We start from the raw sequence: 24,102 nt of genomic DNA, 5'->3' as shown, positions 1-24,102 counted from the left end.
GTAAAGCATTCATTAATTTATCTAAACTATCTAAATTCAATATATACTCATGGAGAAAATGTATTTACCTGTTAATATGATATATACATATAACATGCCTTTGTCTTTAAATAAAATAAAACCACTTCTAACTAAGAAACAACAACAGGATCTTTTCAATAGAAGACCAGTGGTTGTGTATGCATTCTTTGTAATAATTTGCTTACGTCCTTCTTCACTCTTTCAAGCAGACATTGATATGAACTAAATACAGATTAATACTAAAGTGATACAGTCATGAGTAAAGAGTGATTTTCTCTTTTTGAAACCGACAGTATCAGGTTTATTAGGCTACTGTCACTTTAAGACCTAACGCATGGATCCAATACACTTACACATATCTGAAATTCTGCTTACATTCATATAATACATAACCGACTGAATACTCGTCACAATGGACAATTTGAGATAATTGTTTAATATCTGTCTGTTAAATCACAAGAAGATGAGTAAGAGAATAACAGTTCTCTCCCTAACTAATTGTCTCATTTTCATTAATTGACGAAAAGGTTAATAGATTTGCCATAGTTTTTGTCATTCAAATTGTTTTTATTTTATTTAGTTGTAGTTCCCTGTGAAATAAGTTTTTTTTCTTCCCCAAATTAAGTTATTTATTTATTTATTTATTTTATTTTTTCTAGATTTCATTCTTTGGATTCTTAAAATCATGAAACTAATACAAGTTAATGACAATTTATTAAAAGTGTAAAAAAATGTATATTAATTTATTATTATTATTATTATTATTATTATTATAAATTTTTCAAAAATAATTTGTGCGTGTTCCTTGTTTATTTTTCTGGATTTCATTTCAATGGCTTAATTATATTTGAATAATCCAAATTTAATATTTAAGTTTTTTTTGAATAATAAATAATTTTTTTTTATTAGTAGTAATGGTAGTAAGACTACTTTTTGCTGTACAACAGTAATATATTTCTGTCACAATTTCCTCAAGTTGAACTGAATTTTTATTTTTACAGGTTGCCGTGCAGAGTTTTGTTTTTGTGTGTATATTTATGTATTAATGTCCTTTTAGTGAGACGGCAAACTCTTAAACAGGTGAAACTGAGCGTCTGGGCCATTCGTTTACACAGAGACACACAGAACATGCAGCATTAGTCTATATCACCATTTGATTTAAGTGTACTGACCTACTTTTGATTTCTTAAACTTTTGAAAATTTGGCATCATAGAGCCCTAAGTGAAAGATTGGTGTGGATTTAAAGTATGCTGGATTTTTCAGCACACTTTAATGCTATATTTTTTTTTTTTTTGTGAAATGATCACTGGATACCTGGTTGTGTGCATTGAGTTCCTGGTTCTCCCGCTGGCACTGTCTGAGCGCCTGTCTCTCGGCCTCCAGCGCCTGGGCCAGATGAGCGTTTTCTAAGCACTTCTGTGAGTACTGCTCTGACAACACCTCGATCTCCCTCTGGTATGACACCAGCTCTTCCCTACAACACAAATGCACACGTATTTATCCTCTCAGTTTAAAGTGATAATAAAAGAGCAAGGTCTTGAAGTCTAGACAGAAGTACAGCCAAGAGCTTGAGGGCAGATTACAAGCATGTACACAAAGAAAGAAACTGTGCAATCACTCCAGATTTGGCATCTAGGCTGCGTTGCTCCAGGACACACTTGGCAATGGAGGCAGTCATGCAGTCAGGCTTTAAACCCTTTATCCAGTTTAATTATTGTAATATGCAGAATGCACAAGACTTAGTTGCGTGTAACAGCTCCAACAGTGAACTCAGAAAGAAAAGCGAGGTAGAGATGTGGCTTTGTAAACACATTTCAAGCAATTCAATCTGAAGAGGCAGTTTATTTTTCAAAAGAAAGCAAATACGCTGCATTATGAGGCTGAAATAGCGTAAAGGAATAGCAACTGACTCGTGCTGTTTGCGGATTTCCTCTATGTCTGCGTTTTCATTGTTGCTGTTGGCCTTGCGTGCTTTCTCCAGTTCCCGCTCAAGCTCCGTCCGATGTGCATTCTTCATTGCTTCAATAGCTAATCAAAGAAAAAGATAATTAACAGATGTATATCTCGCAGTGTGTCTTAAAATCAGAAATTGGCATTAAATGACTCTAAAACAGATTCAGGAATGACTCTTCAAAATTTTGTTGAAAGCGTTTGCTGAGAAATGCAACTCTCGAAGACATTTAATCTTTATTACCCTGGTGAGGATTTTCTTTTTCCTGAAATGCTAGTTAATATTATGGTACTGGACTAAAACTTTCTAACTTTCTGGTCATACAGACCACAAACAAATAAAAATTTCATTTTAATATTTTTTTTTATTTTTCCCAACCTTGATACACTGAAAATGACCAACCTAGAAAAAAGATCTAGGCCTATATTATTACCAAATATTTTATGTCAGCTTTTTCAATTAAGTTTTGTATTTGTATTTATTTTTTTTCCAAAAAGAAACACAAAACCTGTGCTAATTGAAATAAAACAACGATTTGTTGATAATACAACATAAGTAGGAGGTGCATGACATTCGATTTTTCCCGATATCCGATATGCCGATATATTTAATTTTGTTTGGAAACAACAAGTCTCTCCTGTGTGTAAATTATAAGCAAATAATTATTACTTTTGGTTAGTTTTTAACAAGAACTTATATGTTAGAATTAAATGTACAATAATTAAATTAATCAGCAAGACATATCGGTATAATTTTTTATATCGGGCGATGCCGATATGTTCATTTAAAGCCATTATCGGCCAATTCTGATATCGGTCCAATAATATCGTGCATCCCTACAAACAAGATATTTACAAACAAATTTAAAAGTCTGGTCATTTATAACTGGGAACACCAAATTAGGTAAAGGATTTTCAGCAAAGCGCAAGAGTTAAATCAGCACAATTTAATATTTTATGTTTAAGAGATAATGGATTTTTTTGAGAATTTTCATGTGATCCTGGAATTTCCATTTCTACACTGCGTATATGTGATCTGATCCCTACGATCATATTCAAAACTCCTTCTCCTGGTCCTTTACATCTTACTAACCAGCTATAGTGGCTGCGGTCTCTTCTGCCAGCAGTCTATCTTTCTCCTCTTGCAGTTTCTCCAGTTCCCGCTGGTGCTTTTTCTGCAGCTCATCAATAACTTTCTGGTGAGACTCTTCCATGGTGGCGAAGCCTCGTTCACATGTCGCCTGTAGGGAAATGCATGAAGCAGTATTTAGTGCATCTCATTCTGATTGTTTCAAGTCCACTTCTACGATGACAAGGACAACATTTACACAGACGACAGAGATCAGCGATGTGTGGACAGAAGAGTGTCCGCACATAGCCAGGTATTAATAACCTACAATGACATAAAGGGGACACAGAGGCCAGTGAGAGACGGCTTCTCAAAGGAAACTAATACACACACCATGATGGGATTGTTTGTTCATTCAATGTTCATCCCAAAACCTTGGATACTTTAGCCAGGCTTAATGCATGAATATAACTGGATTAGATACAAAATATCAAAAGAATGGTAATTTATTATCAAAAAAAAAAAAAAGACAGCAAAAGAGTCTTTAACCTTTTAACTGTCACCCCCATTTTTGAACATAGACGTGGAAGTACACTATTCACACTTAAATTGTTATAAATCAAAAACGCTTTTGAATACAGACCAAAGGTTGGTCTCTTTTTAAAGAAGACAATCTGTAGATTATTGCAGAAGTGAAATCATTTTAAAAAATGAAAGCATAAAAAAGTTATAGAAGTTTAAATTTACTGTAAATACGTTTATTATTTTATTTTTATTATATTTTATATAAAATAAATATTTAATAAAATATGTTTTAATCCAAAATTGCTATAAAATTAAAGCCATATGTCTAAATAAGTTGTGTTCCAAATTTGAAGTTGGTCTGAAAAAAATGTAGGTTCATATGCAATTTTGTTTAGGCGTTATACCACAAAAAGCCACCGGGGGCCATTGAAACTCCATTGAATTTTTTGGATGCATTTGTTTGTCACAAATGTATCAATTTCTCTCTCAATATTATGTCTATGACAAAATAACCACCAAATATGGAATCTTGAGACTCAGACCTTTCCAACGATATGTATTTTGTCAAGATTATGAAAAGTTTTGATTCTAAAAGACCGTAATATATTTGGAATATGACCCCTCCCACTAAGGGGGAGGACCACGCTAAAAGATTTTAAAGTACGATTTCCATGGTAACGCAGTGTTCGATTTCAAAATGGTTTTCATAAGATGAATTTGGAGTATATAAGCTTTCAAATGATATATAATTTATGATGATTACTAAAATATGTGATAGGGAAAAAGGAAGCGGAATAGATTTTTTGTAACAAAGGTCAGAACTCCAGTTATGATGTATATGTTTTGAGGTGCACTCTTTTTATAAATTAATCTTTTACTGTTCCTTCATAATTTTTTAACAACAAAACGTGGTCAAATATCTATTTAGGAGTCTTAGACCTTTCCAACGATATATAGTTTGTCATGATTAGATTAGGATATAATTGTAATATATTGAAGTAAATTTAGGCGTCCCGTATACGGGACGGTGACATTTATCAGGTTAAAATAACAAGGAAGCAGTAGATATACTGTTAAAATTCAAGATAAAAAGTATTGTGGTTGTGCACTAGCATTTGATTTGGTAAAAAAAGTCCTATGTCATGATTAAAACATTTAAAATACATTTATTTAATACTACTTCAAACATATTAACCAACATAAATTAAGACTGACTGATATAAAATTATAATTAAACTTTATTTGGAGCATTTCTTTATTGCACAATGCACATTTCTTAATATTATGCTTAAATGTGTTTTAATATCACTATTAAAAGGACTGTGTAAGATATGTAAAGCAAGATATGTAAAGTGTGCCTGAAGTATATTTGCAGTAGTTCCACTTCAGCTCAATCAAATATATTTCAGTATATCTTTAGTTGGAATTCAGCACTACTTCTGCACAATTAAAGTGCATTAAGCGAACAATAAGTTATTAAAATTTATAAGACTAGGTTTACAAGTTTAGTAGAGCAAAAATACAATTGCAATTTATCTTTATTAAACACATAAATAAATAAATGTGTAGTATACTTAGCACAAAATAAATACATTTCAAACTCATTGTAGTATATTTTGTTTTCACTAGGGAAACCTAGGACTACAGACACTCGCTTTAACATTTTAATGCATTGAAATTAAAATATTTGCAACTTAAATATCCAAGTATGTTTTAGGGGCACCACATTACTTGTCCATATCGTTTTAAATTTCAATTTATATAGACCCACGTCTGAAAAACAACTAGAAACTCAATTTTTTTCTATATTTGTAAGATCTGCCATGAATGTAAAGACTTTTACGGGATTAGAGCTAACATACTTCAACATGGAATTTTATTTCAGTACAAGAGTTGTCAATGCTCTTTAAACTGTGCAAACTTAATGCATTTCTGCTGTTTATTAAACGTCCCTAGTCTCTGTGCTAGAAACAGGGGAGTGAATTCAGCCATTGTTTTTGAAGGACTAGTGTCTAGTGTCCAGGGACATGGCCTGTGTCCTGATCCACTACAGGCCAACTCTTCCTGTCCCCGTATCACAGCCGCACCTGTACTTGTTTACTCCGAGCAGCCTCTCTGGTTGGAAAATCTAATTTCCTCTTTTGTCTGAGACAAACATGAGGCTATAGTTGCACATATTGATAACAAATTTAACATTCAGAGCTTTTTTTTTTCATTATATTTTTTCTTAAATCTTCATCTTAATTTCATCGAATCATATAAACAAATAATTTGAATAAATTGTAAGAAGTAACAAACGTTAATGTTCATTATAAACTGCAAGCACTCTTTTGAATATGAAATATATTAGAAAAAAAAATAGTAGTAGGGGAAATTAGAAAATATTCCTGTAACTCCAAGCACAATGTGTGTAAATAATTATGTTTGGCAAATAATAAAGAAAAAGCAAAAAGTTAAAAACCATTGCACCAATGCCAAAACCATTTAAAACTGGCCTCATAATTGTATGTTTATACTTTTTTTTTCCATCACAAAATTATATAGTTAGGAACTGACTTGAGCTGTGGTACTTAAGGTCACATCACACTGACAAAATATAAAAGAAAACTACAGAAATTATAATTTTCTCTATTATCCCATTATTTTGGCAACCGAGTGACAGGGAGCAAAACGTTTTTTTTTTTTTTTCAGTACTTGGACTTTTTAAATTGCCAGGTGTTCTACTTAGTTGATGCAACAATGTAATACTCTAATTGATATAATTCATTATCTAAATTTGTTATAATACATAACACAATTTAATCATCTCTGTCTTCAAAGCCAATTCTTTCGCCAATACTTTCATATGTACTTAATTGTTTAAAATAAAACAATTCAGTTATTGTCATGCATTATTTGTTATTGATTAAGTTAAGCAGCTGGCATTTTGCAGTTATCAAAGTTAAGTTGCGATTTATGCAAAGAGCACTGGCTGTTAATCAGGCAAAGAGGTTAAGTGTGAGAACAAGTTCAGATCAAAGTCAACCAGCTGAACCACATAAGCTTTCACACTTGCTGACACAAGGAGTATGCAGTTATGCATTCTCCAAAACATCAGACGAATGGATTCTTAATTGTTCTTCACTGGACTTGAATCATTTAGAAATGCCTTCTTCAGTGAGAGAATGGTGTATTTTCCTCTCATCACACAGTTGGCTCATCCATACCTCTAGTATTAAACTGTACATGCAAACCTATTGTTAGCAGCCATGCATCACTGGTGAGAAATATTAGGCCAGACCAAAGCACCACAAAGCAGGGTTAGTATGAGAAAAGAAGGGGAAAGGATCAGATTTAGGGTTGCCACATGAAGTCAATACAGACGGAGAACAGCAAGGACACGGAACTCCTTGACCTTTAGGTTTTCCAGGTCTTTCTGGTATTTCAAACGCAGCAATGCCGCTTCCCCATCCCGATCTCGCAGATTAATTTCTTCAGTCAGTTCGGACAGCCGGGAAACAAGTTTTTGGATCCGCACTTTGAGGGAACTTGTGTTTGGCTTGCCATCCGTTGCAGGTTCGACAGGACCGACAGCATCCATTAGCTCTTCCATCTCTTGATTGAAGCGTGCTATTAAGTCCTTACGCTCCATCTCGTGCTTCTTCTTCAGGTTCTCCATGCACACTGTCAGAGAGTCGATCTCTTTCACGTTTTCCTCGGATCGCAGTCTCAGAGTCTCACCAGCCTTGGCCACTTCCAGTCTCAGGTTTTCTGCTTCGAGCTCATACACCTCCTTTAATTCTCGCATCTCCTTCTTATGCTTGGCCACCAGGTCCTGAAGCTGTATGGCCTTGTCCAGAGAGTCAATTGGTTCTCCTTCGATCTGAATGTGGGCTACACTGATACACTGCTTCTCAGACTCCAGTTGTGCTCTCAGATCAGCACAATTTGCACACGCAGACAGGTCTGATGGTCTTGCCTTTGGCAACATTTGAAGAACTACCAAAAACATGCATGTTATGTCCATTATGGCCTCATGAACATACTCAGACCAGGTTCTTTGAGAGCCACAGCTTGACACAGTCAAAGCCAAGGAGTGAAGCTCCTCATTATTTTGTTCCCTAAGAGCAGAAGCCGTTTGATTCAATAACGCAACTTTCTTCTGAATGACTTCAGTGAGAGTTTTCATCACGCAGGGGTTGGCAGCATCATCAAGCAACCGATTCAAAACATTCGGTTTCATTGCATCTTCAATCAGTGCATTTCCATATCCAGCGCTTTTGTCTGTGCAAGATGCAGGTTTTGCGTCACTTTGAAATTCTTGGAGATTGGAGAGCTTATTCATAAGCAGCAGCATTTTATTATCCACTAGCATACGTTCTACAACATTCCTTAGGGTTTGCTCAACCTCTGAGCCTTTCCGACAGTCCTCTAAACCAGCTAAAACCTTACGCAGAATCATTCTCTCAAACATCTCCATCATTCCTGCCTGATTCTCATCCAAAATGTTGGTGTCCATGCCAGTGTTGGACAAATCTGTCTTACTGCCTATTACCAACATGTCAAGTAGATGATTAAGAGATTTAGACCTGCTCTTGAACTCTTCCACCACTTCCTCAATTCCACCTTCATTTGTGAGTTTTTGCACCAATTCTTGGTGCCCAATTTCTGTTCCTGGTTCACTACCAAATATACCTTGAGTGCCTGCCTTCTCTTTCAACGTCCTAATTTCCTCCTGAGCATCTACAAGCATCTGACTACACATCCTTGCTGTCTCTTCGTGTTTCGCATTCTGGGACTGAAGTTCTCTACAGACCTGCTCAGTATTTTGAAGCTGCTTGTCCTTCTCTGAAAGCTGGGACTGAAGGACCTCCAATTGGCGCTTGAGGTCGTCTGTCTCCGAATCTAACTCTTTATCATTTTTTTCACTCTCTGCCTCCTGAAATCCAAGACCCCTAAGCGTAGCTTCTTTAAGTTGCAATCTCTTCTCTGTATCTTTCAAAGTATTTCCAAGAGTTTCCAATTTAATAAGAGCCTCTTGTAGCATCTGTGACTTTTCATAGAGTTCTCGCTCATACACGTTTTTCTCGGCGGTCTCTTTGTTTTCTTGCTCCTGTTCCATGTTGGATTGTGGATATTGCTGACTGCTACGTAAACTAAAAAGCTCAGCTTTCAGTCTGTCTATTTCTCGATCCGCTTCTATCAACTGGTTCATAATTTCTTGATAGCGCTGGTTCAAAGCTACATTTTCGCCCACGAGCAACTCCACCTGCTGCGACAGATCCAGAGGATCTTCTCTCGAGCAGCTTAATACCAACGAACTCTCCATTTTCTGCCTATGAACTCTTCCCAACATGTCCTCCATGGTGACCAAACGAGCTTCATAATCCCGAATACAGTCCCCAGCCTTTTCCAAGCTTTTCCTCGTCTCATTCTCAATCTCCTGCTGGTTCTTGAGGCTTTCCAACAGTTTCTGCGTCATTTCTCCTACTGACTCACTTCTTTCCTGTCCTTGAGGACTTTCTACCCAAATGTATTCGCTATGCAAAAACATGAGCTTCATCAGCTCTCTTAATGTCAGAGGCTCACTGGCATCTATCAAGCTCTCTAGCTCTCTGATCTTTCCCTCGCTATCCTGAAGCACGAAGCTGACCGTTTTCTGAATGGGGTTTGAGGGACAGACCTCGGTGGTAGCAGGTTTTTTGGTGTCAGAAAGATAAGGTTCCTTTGCGGGCCAGTGTGAGAGAGAAAGGCCAAGCTGTGCCTGCATGTTGCGCTTTTTCAGTTCTTGAAGCTGCAGGATCTCTTTGGTTTCCTGGTACTTCTTTGTTAAGCTCTGAGCTTGAGAACTAACCAGTTCAGTCCTCTTCATCTGGGGCTCTGTCTCAACACTCAAAGGGGACTCCAGCTTGGAAAAGGGGACCAGACAGTTGGTTAACAGTCAGCACAGATGAACAACGCTAATCAAATTCTAGATTATAATTAACAGTGTTGAGGATTTGAGGTAAATGTACATTTTATTACAACAACTGTGTCGAATCAATCTATTAAGGTTAAAGGGAGTGTAATTTCATTCAGCTTCTTTCATGGAATAAGGCGCATTAGAATGCTAAAAAAAAAAAAAAAAATGGCAAAAGGTTAGTAATTCGAAACAATGCATGCATATTAAAAGGTTAAAGAGTTGTTTCATGGGGTAAGTAACGCAAAATTAGTGCTAGCTAAGAATGCCAGAACAGTTACATGCCATCCAGTTAAGCCTGCAGGCCTTTTGAGGAACAATTTAACCTAAACTACTGTGCAACCCCTACTGTGTCTGTTTATAACGAACCTGAATAAATAAATAGGTAAAAGACAACCCTTTAAAACTAGCTGGTGAAGATGAAAATGTGTCCTGGACGGATATTCAACATACAGCATCACCTTTTGTGAAACAATGCCATGCCTAAGATAAAAATCACCACACATTTGCTTTTAATTCATATATGCCTTAATTTTGGTATACTGAAAAGATATACTACAAGAGAAAATGAGAAGAAAAAAAAAAGGAAATGTAGCTACTTATTGCAATAAATAATTGAGAAGTCCAAATTAAGCTCAGAAGACAATGCAACAATATTTTGAACAAAACACTAAAGACAAACATACACGCACACATAACAAACACACACAGACAGATTATATAGCATATATGGAAGAAGTCAAGAATAAGGTTAAAATGAAATTAATAAATGTTAAATATGAATAAAACACATCATGCATATTTTCATATGTCGATGTTCATGCAGCACTATTCTGCAAAAGATGCATTCTTAAATAATTTTCAACACCCTTAAGATACACTGATACTCAATGCTTTTGAGAAAATACAAATATGCAAGAGATCTGGCATGGAAAACTTTTCATTACATAAATACTACTAATAAAATATTGGTCACGCTTTACTTTTATCAGTAGTATAGAAGTATTTTTAATGCATTAATTATGTCTTGTAATGCTCCGTACAATGCATTGTATGATCTCGTTAGTAATATATAAAATATAATGCTTATCTATTCATTATTACACCTTTAGAAAGTAAAATGCATTAAAACAAATGGCAAACAAGTTCTCAAATATTATAATGCATTTTAACTTTGGTTACAATTATTTATGATTAATGCATTACAGCATACATTACAAATACCTTTTCAGTCAATCATACACAAAGGTTTTAAGTAAAGTGTGTAATACAAAATATGCTATAAATGTTTTCCAGTAATTTAAAGTGTGTATCATTGAGTATGAACGTATCTGGAGGGCACTGCAAGTTCAGAGTATTTCATCATGCCATCATTGAATATTTATTAATTCATGTTCAGTTATTGTTAATCATTTCTAAGTTGGAACATGCAATAGAGCTTGCATGTAACTGACATTTTTAAAGCCATTTTGCTTGAACATGGCAAGAGGAATCTTAAGTAGAGTGTTTTTTTTACATGCAACAGTCTCTAGACATGCAAAGCGCGCGTTTGCAGCTTCGATGATAAAGATGGAAGCCATGTGTTTGTTCTTCTCCTAATAATGACACACAACGTGTTCAATCAGGCATTAGCTGAATACGCCATGAAAACATGACATAGATGTGGCCTACCGGTGAAATGTAACCAGCACGGATCTGATGTTCATGCTCGAGAGCGTTTTTGAGCTGACCCTCCAGCTCCAGCTTGTGCCGATTGGAGTCCATTAAATGCTGTTGGCAGCTCTCCAACTGAGCTTTCAGCTCTTCAACCTAACAACGTCCACAGCACAAAGAGAAGTTAGGATCTGGAATCATATCATATTTCTGTTTTTTTAACTCTGGATGTTTAAACTAGGGCTGTTGAACATTATTTCTGTCTGTCATCTTACACTGATGCAGTTACTGATGAACACGATTCGGGACGACTGACTGTGTGGTGAAGTCTATTAAAACGCAGTTATATAAGCCTACAACTCAACATATGAGTGCAAAAACAAAACTCATATATATATATATATATATATATATATATATAGTATCAATATCACACCAGCAAGAGTGCAGTTTCTTCCCAATAACTGCAGCAGTGCAAACGTTATATTGCTTTAACAGTTCAATAAACAAGAATTTAATATTCTGCTAAATTTTATACACAATTGTTAATATTTTGCTGTTTCACAAACAAAAACAGTTCCAAACAAAGCCATAGCGGAATTGTTTTCTGAACACACAGCTGTGATTGGTTCCTGAATTAATCAACAAGGATTCAGTGATTCATTCATAAAGACTTCTGAAAGAATCATTTGTTCGACTGAATCGGTTGAATGAACGATTCAAATGACTCACCGCCACCTAACACCACTTTCAGTTTAATATTTTGGGTAATATTTGACTTGAAAACATTCCTCATCTAACACAATATCTCCTAATGACTTCCTTTAAAAAGGGAGTACTTTCCAAGCCTAAACTGATGTGTAATCGTTTGACAGCCCAAGTTTAAAGTGAATTTTGAAGCCCGAACCCCTTTTTTGTAGCTCTCGACGAGTTTCTCCAGCTCTGATGCGTCTCTGTTGTGGTGTGTGGAGGGCAAAGGCACCCTCCTCTCCTCCCTGATGGGTGTCTTCTCCACCTGCTGCCAATGCTGCTCGATCTCGTCCTCCACTCTCTGCTGCCGCTCCAGCGATGGGGGCGGAGCATCTACCTGGACCACGCCCACACTCTCAAACTCCATCTTTGGGGGATCAGCGGGCGGATCGAAGGACGAGCCGGTGACGCTCTCGTACCTCCTCCGCCTCTCCTCCCTCCTCTTGTTTCTCTCGGCTAGCTCGGCCTGGAAGGTGTCGGCCTCGTGCGCTCTCTGCTGCGCCAGAGCCTGGGCGATGGGGCGAAACTCGGCCCAGTCAAACGTTTTGGAGCGTCCTTCTCGCCTCCGTTCTCTCGCTCGACTCTTCTTTAATCCACCTTCCCGCTCAGCCGAGGCTTCAGAGGACGGGGAGTCCTGAGTGATGTCAGGACGGGCGAGACTCTCAAACGGGCCGCAGGAAGCGTGCTCATCTGTCAGGCTGTTTCAAGACATTTTATATGCACAACATAAATGATTTAAAGACTAAAAGCGAATTTTGTGCTTCTGCATCATGTGTGGTAACACACCTAGCAACATCTGGTGCAGTGGACGGCCGGACGTTTTTCATAACCGCTTGGATCCAGTTGCGGCGTATTCCTGCAGTCATTGCGGAGAGTGTGTGCACCGCCTCTTGAGTCTGGTGAGAGCAAACATTGAGCACAAACAGATGAGAAGAGTCTGCTGGTTAATAAATCCCTCAAACTCTTGGAAAACAATAAAAAGACACATTCAAGAGATGGACTATCTGTCCCTGCAGTGCTTGGATAATCCATTACAAGGCATCAGAACCAACATTAATAACATGACATGACAAATAAAATATAAAATAAAAATCCATCAAATAAAACAAAATATAAAATTAAAGTCTCTATAAAATAGTAAGTCCATGAAATATAAACTCCTTAAAACAAAAATAATTAAAGTAAAACAAAGTCCATTAGAAAAAACAAACAAACTATAAAATAATAAGGACCATTAAATTAAAATTTTATGTCCATGAAAAATAAATAAATAAATAAAAAAGGCCATGACAAAAAATAAAATAAAAGTCCATGAAATAAAAACTCAATAAAATCCAAAAATAAAACAAAACCAAAAATAAAAAAGTCTGTAAGTAAAAAAAAAAAAAAAAATTACAAAATAAAATTAAAGAGGTCCATAAATTAAAATGTCCATGAAAACAAAATAAATTTGTTTTATAATAAAGTACAACATAAAAAAGTTAAAAAACAAACAAAGAAAAAAACAACAAGTCCATAAAATAAAAACTCTCAAAAACTAAATTTTAATAAAAGGTCCATAAAATAAAATTAGTCCATAAAAAAAAAAAAAAAAAAAAAAAAAAAAAAAACGAAAAAAAAAAAAGCATCTATAGAATAAAAAGTCCATAAAATAACATTGCATAAAAGATTAAATAAAAATAAGTTTCAGACACACTTACATGGATCTGGAAGCCATAGTTCCGTTGAGCTTGATATTCTGTAACATTATAGCATGTGCTGAGATCAATCTCTCCATCCAGATCAGACGCCTGTTGAAATAAAACAAAGAACTCTGATTCAGTTATCATTACAGAAATGAGCCTGATTGCCAAATGAACATCTGGAGGAAAAACATTGTGACTTACCTCTTCAGCAATAGAATCTTTGTAGTATCGTAGACTGTGATCTGTCAGCACAAACCAATACTTCTTCCACTAAAACACACATAATAAAATAGCAAACAGATCAAATATAACGCAGATAAAAATGAAACTGATCATATTGGAGCGAGCTCTTGGTCTGGGAGGATCCTGCATGTGTCTGATGTACAGACGGGTTGGTTTTAAGACATTTATACTTCTTTAAAGACCAAGGTGATAAAGTGGAGAGACTCTATCCTTTCAACTTTGACCTATTGCTGCAGTGCAATCAAAGTGTCCTCTGCCCTTTAAAAGCATCAACGCTTTGAGTCAGGGCCATTTGAGCTGAACAACTTTGATGCATTTAACACAAAGAACTTGTTCTGTAAACACTGAACATCAAATATAGAAGCAAATTAGAGGAATTTCACTGCTAAATATGATGTTTTTTATTTTTTGTTAAGCCACAGCTTTATAATATGTAAGACTTACAGGAAATTATGTAATAATAAATGATGCAATCCTAGCGATGCACCAAAATATATTGTAAAAATATTTTGTAAATCTTCCTTATTAATGTATATTTGAATAAATCTGTCATTAAAACAAATTATTACAGCCACCATTTAAATGTCTATTTCCATAACCAATTAATGCATCATTAAATTTTTCTAATTTATTATTAAATAAACTTTTCATACTAAACTAAATTATATCATTTTATAATTAAATACAATTTTAGTTTTTGGCTAAATGCAAATAAAATTGTGTTGCATCACCATAAACATTATATTATATTTTATAACAAGTATGAAATAATTTGAATTTATTATTGTTGTTACTATAAATATTAATAATAACTGGTTTTATTATTATTAATATAATGAAAGATTAACAAAACAGCAATAACACCTAAAAATAATAGCACTGAAAGATTTTTATATATATATATATTTTTTTTTTTTTTTTTTTTTAGGAAACAACTATCAAACTAAAAAGCACTATATTCAGTAATTTTTGCAATTCTTTTATATATATGTCTATGTATTTATTTCCCACTGCTGTGAAAGCACTGAATATTCAACACTTTTGTTTCCCAGCACTTGGATTCAGGATTTAATTTCCATCCACTAGTGTCAGATCTAATCAGTGAGAGATTATTTTTGTTAATTGTTTACACAGAAACATAACCTCACCTGGCCCTGCTCATCAAGTTTCACCATCCAACCCTTCTTGAAGTTCAGCAGGTCTGGCTGTAATCCAAAGAGAAACGGTTGTAAATATAAACAGAAGCAGTGGAGCTAGGTGTGTGTGGTGTGTGATCACACAGATCTTCATGCATGAGGAGCGGATCGGATGAATGTCAGGTGAGCCGAGTGAAGAACAGCCGCTGCTGAGCGTCTTCATTTCTACACACACGTCAACAAGCCCTTTCTGCTCTTTGACACTCTTGGGTGACATAAAAAGATGCAAGCCAGGGTGTTTTTCTGGACTACTTGACTTGACAGTCCCTGGGTAAAATAAGTTTTGAACACATCACCATTTTTCTCAGTGAATATATTTCTAAAGGTGCTGTTGACATGACATTTGATATTATTCAATGTATAGATTTTAATAGTAAAATCTGTCCCATTCACTGAGGCTCTAAAATTTAAACGCTGTGATTTTGCATAAATTAACAATGCATAATATCAATATGTAATTAATTGTAATACTAGCCTTTGTAATTAAAATGAATTTCAATACATGTGACATAATAATAATAACAATATTTTAGTCTATTTCATACCTGCAGGAAGCACTGGTTACTGACATCTGGTGAAAATGTCATGATGTCAACAGCACCTTTAGAAATATATATACATATGACGTGTTCAAAACTTATTTTACCCGCTGTTCTTCCAGTCACAGACCGGAGAAACACACTCCACATGCCAGTTCACAGCATCTGTACTTCACAGCTCGCTGAGGAGCAACACGACAGGCTTTTGTGTTTAAGAGTGCTGGACACACACACACACACACACACACTCAGAGAGAGAGATAAGGACTGCTCTCCATACACACGGCGAGCTGGAGATGACCTGTGCAGGAGAGAGGAACACGTGACACCCCGAGGAACACGACGTCTGAGGACTTACAACAAAGAAGTACACAAATAGCACAGAGAAACAAGAGGGCGACCAGGATTAGTCTGAGTGGAGATACCAGCAGAAAGGTTCAAGGGTCAAAGACAATTTATATATATATAGTTTAACACTTGTTCATCAGTGTTACTTTAGTATTACTGATTTTGTATTATTGCTTTTAATTAATATTTAATAAAGTAATTTATTTTATATTTGCCATTTGCATTTATATATTTTTTTCCTTTTTTATTTTCATGTTAATTTGAAAATAAAAACTAAAATTGATATACTATTGGACTTTTTATTAGAATTTTTGTATTTTCCATGTTCATGTTAAGTTTTATTAATCTACATACTATTAAAGTTTTTATTAAAATCTTGAATTTTTTTATATTTTCCTTTTCATTTTAATTATAGTTTATACATTTGTAATTATAGTTTTTACAATTATATAGATTTTTTTATAATCTTTTTTTATTATTACTTTTTCTATATACATTTTTATTTATTGTTATTTCAGTGTTGATTTTAGTTTTTTTTTATTATATTTAATTTAGTTAAAGTTGTTTTATTTTTATGATTTTAGTTTTAGTTAACTATACTAAACGTATTTAAACCCTTTAGAATCAGCTAAAAAAAAAAAAATACATTTCCCTGTAGATTTTTTCTTGGAATTATTAAATGATAACGATTACCAAATGACTTTTACAACCTCAACTTTATGTAATTTACTGAGTCTGAGCGTCACCAGAATTCTTTCTGCGTGTTGGTCACACCAGATGACTTCTGACAAAAGCTTTTATGCAATACATGAAGTATGGCACAATAATGTTATTTAAAATAATAAAGATGCCAATAAAAAAAGGACACCGGATGACATCACTGTAGTCCGTACAATGCATTAAAAAGCAGCAATGAGTGATTTCTTTCCTCCATCTGATGCTAAAGTCTGTGTAAATAGAGATGTTCTTTATATCATGCTGTCTGAAATATTCCCAAACAGTAGTCCGTCTTTTCCTTCAAATCATGCCAAATCCTGCTGCTGCTCTCTTTAACCTTTGAACCTCAGAGAACAACAGAGCCACTGTGGAGGATCTGACAGCGGTTCAGCTCACACACAATGATGGCTGATCATAATGGAAAAGGCTGAGTGATGCTGAGAGATGGATCTGTCTTACGGTCATGACTGATTCGGTGGTCCTGCGGTCCAGTGATTTGGCTCGTCTCAGAGGCGGCAGGGTGGAGGGATGGAAGTCTAAACCCTGGGCCGGGTCCATCTTCTGCTCCTGAATGTGTGAAAGAAACAGAAGATGAATTACTCTTTAGGATGTTTTAGTGCGCAGAATACAGGGAAGGGAACATCACTATTGCTTACTTGATGGAAGTCAAGCAATCTACAAGAAAACCACTAATCTCTCGATATCTGAAAGTCAATAATGTTTTCCATGTAGTCTGAAAACCACTAAATGGCTAGTATTGAAATGCTATACACTAGCGTTCACAAGATAGAGTCAGTAAGATTTTAGATTTATTTTTTAAACGAAGTCTCTTATGCTCACCAAGGCTGCAATTATTTGATTAGATGTGTTGTAAAAAAAATAGTTAAATATTATAATTGAAAACAAGTGCTTTCTATGAGAATATATTGTAAAATGTAATTTATTCCTGAGATTCAAAGCTGTATTTTCAGCATCATTCCTCCAGTCTTCAGTGTCACATGATCTTCAGAAATCATTATAAAATGCTGATTTGCTGCTCGAGATAATTTTCACCATTTTCAGTGTAGAAAATCTGTTGTGCCGCTTCATATTTCTGTGGAAACTATGACACGTTTTATTTTTCAGGATTCTTTGATAAATGGAAAGTTCAAAAGAACTAAAACAGAAATCTTTATTTGAAAAATACATTAAATCTTTCGAGAACATCTTTACTGTCAATTCTGATCGATTTAATGCTGCCTTGCTGAATAAAAGCATGAATAATCAAAATGAATTTAAAATATTTTGAAAGGTAGTCTACATTTCTGTGAAATGCATTTAAAAACAAAACATTTGCAAAAGATCACATTTAAGATTCTCATTAAATTAGTGTAATGCATTAAATGACGGCAAAGGAAAACTAAATGTAATGCATGCATTATATAATTTCCGATATATAACCAACATTGACCAACATGCATCCATTCAGACTGCCTTAGTCATTTATTAGCATCTATTAAAGGGTTAAATCAAATGTTAAAGTGTTTGTGGACTTGTTTATCGATTCGCTGAAGATGTTTTGCCTGATGTCTGAGGACAGAGATGCATAATTAGGTCCATCTGCTGTAGAATATCATCAATACTTGACCGACACTGTGAGGATCACTGACCTCCACAGCAGAGAGGCTTCATAAACAGTTAAACTGCCTTCGAGTCCGAGGCAGAAAACACCAGTAACACATCAAAACCTTGAGAGCAGCACAAACAATAACAATCTTCAGCCTGAGAAGCTCTCAGCTTCATTTTAGATTCAACTTGAGCCTTGGTTACACTGACAGATGCGTCAGTAACAATAATCCTTGTTATTATTCAGAGCACTTTGGCTTGCGAAACAAATACTGTGTGTGCTCCGTCAATGATCACACACTCTTAAAACCCTACGCAGCGAATGGACGATACTATCAGTAAAGAATGTCATTAAAACAAGAGGCTTGATCAAAATCTCTATTGCGCACATTGTTGAGAAAAACCACCAATCCTTGCACTGAACCAGCGTAAGTGGAAACAGACACAAAGGAAAGTGAACTTATACTAACACGACCAGTAGGCATGTGTGCAGCAGACTTATTTTAATGGCGCCAGTGTGACGCGGAGGAGACAAATTGTTGAATAAAGTCATTATTGTTCAATTGTTTGCTAGTATTCTCGTGGCTTTGTAAAATTACGGTTTAAACCCCTGATGTCACATGCATTATTGTCCTTTCTACGTTTCTGGACCTTTATTGTGTTTCGACACTTGCTGTTTGTGGGAAGGTCAGAGAGCTCACGGGATGCATAAAAAATATCTTCGTTTGTGTCTTCCGAAGATGAGGTCTTACGGGTTTGGAACCACATGAAGGCAAGTAATAACAGAATTAATTTTTTTTTGGATGAACTATCCCTTCAAGGTGTAGTATGTAATATTGACAGCTAGTGGTTGAAGTGGGTACTGCAGTCCAAATTTAAAATACTGGCGGTGTTCAAAACATCTGGGTTGCCAGATTGAGGATACGCAGTAGAAACAAGCTCAGTTCACATTTACATTTAATCATTTAGCAGACGCTTTTATTCAAAGCGACTTTGAAGCAATCAGAACAACAAGAGAACAAGAACAGTAGACAAGTGCAATGACAAGTCTCCGTTAGTCTAGTACAGAACACATAGCCAGGTTTTTCAGCAAGTGCTGGCGAAAAATACGAGTCTTTAGATGTTTCTTGAAAATGAGTTGTCTTTCAGTTGACACTTAAAGGGTTAGTTCACCCAAAAATCTAAATTATGTCATTAATAACTCAACCTCATGTCGTCAAACCTCTGAGACCTCCTGTCCATGTCCAGAAAGGTAAGAAAAACATCATCAAAGTAGTCCATGTGACATCAGAGGGACAGTTAGAATTTGAAGAATCGAAAACACATTTTGGTCCAAAAATAGCAAAAACTATAACTTTATTCAGCATTGTCTTCTCTTCCGTGTCTGTTGTGAGAGAGTTCAAAACAAAGCAGTTTGTAATATCCGGTTCGTGAACGAATCATTCGATGTAACCGGATCTTCTTGAACCAGTTCACCAAATCGAACTGAATCGTTTTAAACTGTTCGCGTCTCCAATACGCATTAATCCACAAATGACTTAAGCTGTTAACTTTTTTAATGTGGCTGACACTCCCTCTGAGTTTAAACAAACCAATATCCCGGAGTAATGCATTTACTCAAACAGTACACTGACTGAACTGCTGTGAAGAGAAAACTGAAGATGAACACCAAAAGAACTACTGGTGATCCAAAAAAACTGATGCAACCGGTTCTTGACTCGAGAACGAGTCAATCGTTCGTTCGTTATCTGGCTCGGCTCGTGACTACTTTAATGATGTTTTTCTTCCCTTTCTGGACATTGACAGTAGACCGTACACACAGCTTCAATGGAGGGACAGAAAGCTCTCGGACTAAATCTAAAATATCTTAAACTGTGTTCTGGAGATGAACGGAGGTCTCAGAGGTTTGGCGACATGAGGTTGAGTTATTAACGACATAATTTAGATTTTTAGGTGAACTAACCCTTTAAAGACAACGAGCCTTACTCTGTAAGTTGATGAGTTGATTTATTTGTGGAATATGCCTCTGGTCAGAGATTTTTAGATGGAAGCAGAGTTTTTTTTTTTTTAGGTTGGGTAGAATCTGTTATTTCTGAGCCAGTTTGTTTACTTGCTTACATGACTGAAGTACGCTGTATTTTCCGACAACTGACAACATGGAAACGGAAACTAAAAATGGCAGTGGGCGGAGTCACAGACAAAACAAAAACAGATATTCCCCACACATAGGAACATGCATTTAAATGTACAACAACTGGCAGCAGCACTGTTTTTTAGAGAAGTAGGTAAACTAAGCCAAAATACGTGCAAACATGTAATAGTACTTATACGCTTTAGTACAGAAATAAAAAAAAACATATGGAACCTTGAATCTGTGTAATTTTCTGGAGGAATTATTTTTTTGGGCCAGATCTACAAACACTAAATGACAAAAAAATAAATATTTAAATATATAAATTTAATTAATTTAATTTTTTGAGGGAAGCAAAACCAAAAAAAACAAGACCCTGACAAGATGCCGCAGCTCTATAAACCATGATGTAAAGGAGACGTGGCGACTATAAATTTTGTCAAAGAAATTTATTCGGCCCAAGGCACAAGGCTGAGAAAGGAAAGAAACTGTCAGGGGAATCTGTGCACATAATGGAAACTGGAAATTAATTGAAACAAAAGGTCATGCGTGCAAGAGCCAAAAAACAGCTGAACGTTTTCTAAAAAAAAAAAAAAATCATTAGGTCATCTTTTCTGTTTTGCTTTGAAAGGATAGTTCACATAAAAATGGAAATTCCGTCATCATTTACTCACCCTCATGTCATTCCAAACATGTGTAAGTGTCTTTCTTCCCCGAAACACAAGATGATAATTTAAAGAATACCGTTTCCCATACTATGGGAGTCAATGGCTGCCAACAACTGTTTGGTTACCAAAATATCTTAACTAAAGTTCAACAGAAGAAAGAAACTCATCCGAGTTTGGAACAACGTATGTGAGTAAATGGTGACTGAATGATCATTTTTGGGTGAACTATCCCTTTAAGAGGACTATAAAACTTTAAACGCTGAGTTTCTAGGGAGTCCAAGTTTTGGCCACATTCACATCGAGAGCTCGCGTGAGGAGACGGGGTCTCCAGGAAGTGCATGATGACAGAGCCGGCTGTGTCTGTGGATATAAACACTGGGGGTTTGGGGTGAGTATACATTACCTCCCGCTGGAAGCGTCTCATTTCACTGCGGCCCTGTCGGACTCCACTGCATCTCTCCTCCACCTCCATTCTCTCAGCGTGCTCCAGCTCCAACGCCTCCAGCTTCTCAATCACATTCGAGCGCCCACTAAGAGCGCAGAAACAGAGAGAGATCATAACAGAGACAATTCAGTGCATTCTGCAGTTTCAGGCTTCATATGCCTCTGGATTCAAGCAATGTTTTCACACATGCTCTCTCAATGCTCGTAGGGAGACCATCAGTAAACTGGATGAACCAAAAAAAAATAATAAAAAGTGCACTAAAACATAATTTCTTACTGCTCAGTATCTATTAGTAATTTCAAGTCTATGATTTTGTGTAGTTTTATTGCATATTTTTACTTTGAGTCCTGGTTTTGATGACCCCACACACACAAACATTTCCCGACATACAGTCAGGAATTCAGTTCACAAAACCATGTCGGAAAATATTAAATAAATTCGTTCAAATTTTGCCCTTATTTGGGTTCTGCACTGCATTGTCAGCCTCCTTAAAAGGAAACAAGAAAGCCAGTCGGTGAGGTATGTGTGTCACATGACTGCTCACAGCCTCATTGGCTACTGGGTACAAAGTGGCACAATTCCCATAAACCCAAATTAAACCAGAGTAGAGAGCGTTCCGTTCTTTCTCTATGAATTCTTCAGTGCTGCTCATCTATGCTTGTCAGAAGAAGAAACGCGAGCCGTCTTAAGTGCGTCAGAGATGTTGTTTGAGATGCCGCTCTCGAGGGCTTTGACCTCAGAGGGTTGATGGGAGCTCTTTAAAACAGCAGCATTTATCCTGTTAATTCAGTAGTAAATGCATCTTATACGTTTCATCTGAACATAGGCTCAGGACTCGGAGACCTTCTTTCTTTCATTGGATTAAAGAAATGTCTCTTTTTACAATTTATTAACATGAAAATAATGTGCATGTTAGATGATGGTGTCTGATCAAATCCCCAGTGTGTCAGTGAGATGCTATAATAGAATTATAAATATCATGAATCAGTTTTTATATTTATATTGTACGTTTAGTTTTTGCACTTTTGGTTTATGTCTACAAACATTTGTATTGATTTTTTAATTCAGAATTAGTTATTCTAGTACATCAAATTGAACTAAATTGTGTAAAAGTAACTTTTTATAGGTTTGTTTAACTAAAATAAACCCTGAAAATCCCAGATGTGAGGGCCTTCTGTTTTTAAATAAGAGATTGTACTGATAACTATAACTTGGATAGTTTATACTAATTATTTTTATTTTAAATTAAAAACGAATTATTTAGATTACAGTTATCAGCACAATTTAAGCTATTTATAATAATTTAATTTAATTGCATTTATTATAAACGCTTGGGTGGGAAAATAAGTGTTATGTGTTATATCAAAGGTCCCTATTATTGTTAAAATTGTAATAAATTATTAAATAATATAAATTCAGTAGATTTAAAATTAAATTAAACAATTAAAAAGCAAAAACAGAATCTGGGTTATGTAATTCCTTTGGACATTATAACAAAATGTAATCAAAAATAAGACAGAACTGGGAAAGCAGTGATGTTTACTGACTGTTTACAGCAGGGCGCCGATCTAATGACCTCCATTATTCCATGACAAAAGCATGTTGCTAAACAGTTTGACCTAATAAGGCACATGTGGTTTTCTGCCTGTTATACGCCGAGTGTAATCAGCATGCCTTAAAAGGAGACGCAGAGAGCAAGTTTGTGAGGGAACGGCCTGCGCTCACCTTCTCTCTGGGCTGAACACTGACTCTTGTCTTTCCGGACTGCGCAGGCGACTCCGTTTCTCCGGTTTGCGGGTCTCGGCTTCTGCACGGCGGGACAGAGCGCGGTGCGCACGTCCGAAAGGTTCAGCCGGGTGGCTGTCGGTGCTAGTGACGGTGCTGCCGCTGGCATCCGAGTCTAGAGAACTCATGGAGCCGCTGATGTGGGAACCGTTGGACAGCAGGCTGCTGCCTGATGGGAAGGGGTCGCTAGGAGCCGGAGACAGGCAGCGCGGGACGCCCCCCATCTCTGCACTGTGCCGGCTGGACGAGCTGCCCGTGGGCGACAGGGGGTCATGAGAGTGCTGGGAAGCAGCCGAGTGGAAGGAGAGCCCGCTTCGGTCCACCTCGTCACCGTTCACTGAGCTCTGATCCGAGCTCCGGCTCACCATCGACCACTCACCTATAGAGTGCAATGGAGAAGAGTGACTTATTTTGACATTTGAATTCATTTAATTACTTAGATGATGTGCTTACTAATTAAACTCAAATTGATTTGGGCTGAGAAATCAAAATCACATCAAAATAAAGTGTTAAATCAACTGTCGAATGTCTGCCACACCTGCGGAGGGCAGCGGTGAGCCGAGAGGCTGCATCTCGCTGGTGGACCACGTCTGGGACACATCCGCCTCTCTGCTTTGCAGCTCCTCCTGCCATATGATAGAACTGGAGTCTGGAGTCTTCTCTGCTTCTGGGATGCCTGAGCCGGTCACCGCTACCTTTGCCGGGCCTGGTTCCTGAAATCAAGCACAAAACTCCCATGGTTTCATTACTCGCTGTTTGTCTCAATAAAAACCTGGACTGACTCATAGAATTCAGTCATAAAACTGAATTTATTGTATGACGCTGAATGTCAC

The 24,102-nt window shown here is 36.3% G+C and overlaps 1 protein-coding gene across 7 annotated transcripts in view; it reads right to left on the bottom strand.

Annotated features, from left to right (window-relative positions):
- LOC113112024 (myosin phosphatase Rho interacting protein) overlaps nucleotides 1–24,102 on the bottom strand; it is a 51,786-nt gene that overhangs the window by 4,449 nt on the left and 23,235 nt on the right. For 4 of the 7 annotated variants that reach the window (XM_026277368.1, XM_026277371.1, XM_026277370.1 and 1 more), the window contains exons 6-20: nucleotides 23,808–23,982; nucleotides 23,210–23,648; nucleotides 21,443–21,569; nucleotides 17,095–17,202; nucleotides 15,851–15,916; nucleotides 14,984–15,040; nucleotides 13,794–13,862; nucleotides 13,608–13,697; nucleotides 12,694–12,803; nucleotides 12,065–12,605; nucleotides 11,176–11,313; nucleotides 6,961–9,453; nucleotides 3,066–3,213; nucleotides 1,933–2,050; nucleotides 1,337–1,496 (exon numbers count right to left, since the gene is read on the bottom strand). In XM_026277368.1, coding sequence (XP_026133153.1) covers nucleotides 1,337–1,496; nucleotides 1,933–2,050; nucleotides 3,066–3,213; nucleotides 6,961–9,453; nucleotides 11,176–11,313; nucleotides 12,065–12,605; nucleotides 12,694–12,803; nucleotides 13,608–13,697; nucleotides 13,794–13,862; nucleotides 14,984–15,040; nucleotides 15,851–15,916; nucleotides 17,095–17,202; nucleotides 21,443–21,569; nucleotides 23,210–23,648; nucleotides 23,808–23,982 — 4,839 coding nt within the window. The remainder of the gene's footprint in view (nucleotides 1–1,336; nucleotides 1,497–1,932; nucleotides 2,051–3,065; nucleotides 3,214–6,960; nucleotides 9,454–11,175; nucleotides 11,314–12,064; nucleotides 12,606–12,693; nucleotides 12,804–13,607; nucleotides 13,698–13,793; nucleotides 13,863–14,983; nucleotides 15,041–15,850; nucleotides 15,917–17,094; nucleotides 17,203–21,442; nucleotides 21,570–23,209; nucleotides 23,649–23,807; nucleotides 23,983–24,102) is intronic. The other 3 variants (XM_026277369.1, XM_026277375.1, XM_026277374.1) reach the window with 3 other exon arrangements.

This window comes from Carassius auratus, chromosome 12 (assembly GCF_003368295.1).
Source record: "Carassius auratus strain Wakin chromosome 12, ASM336829v1, whole genome shotgun sequence".
Taxonomy (NCBI): Eukaryota; Metazoa; Chordata; class Actinopteri; order Cypriniformes; family Cyprinidae; genus Carassius; species Carassius auratus.
Note: the sequence above shows the minus strand (reverse complement) of the source record. Positions and strands in the feature narration are given on the sequence as shown.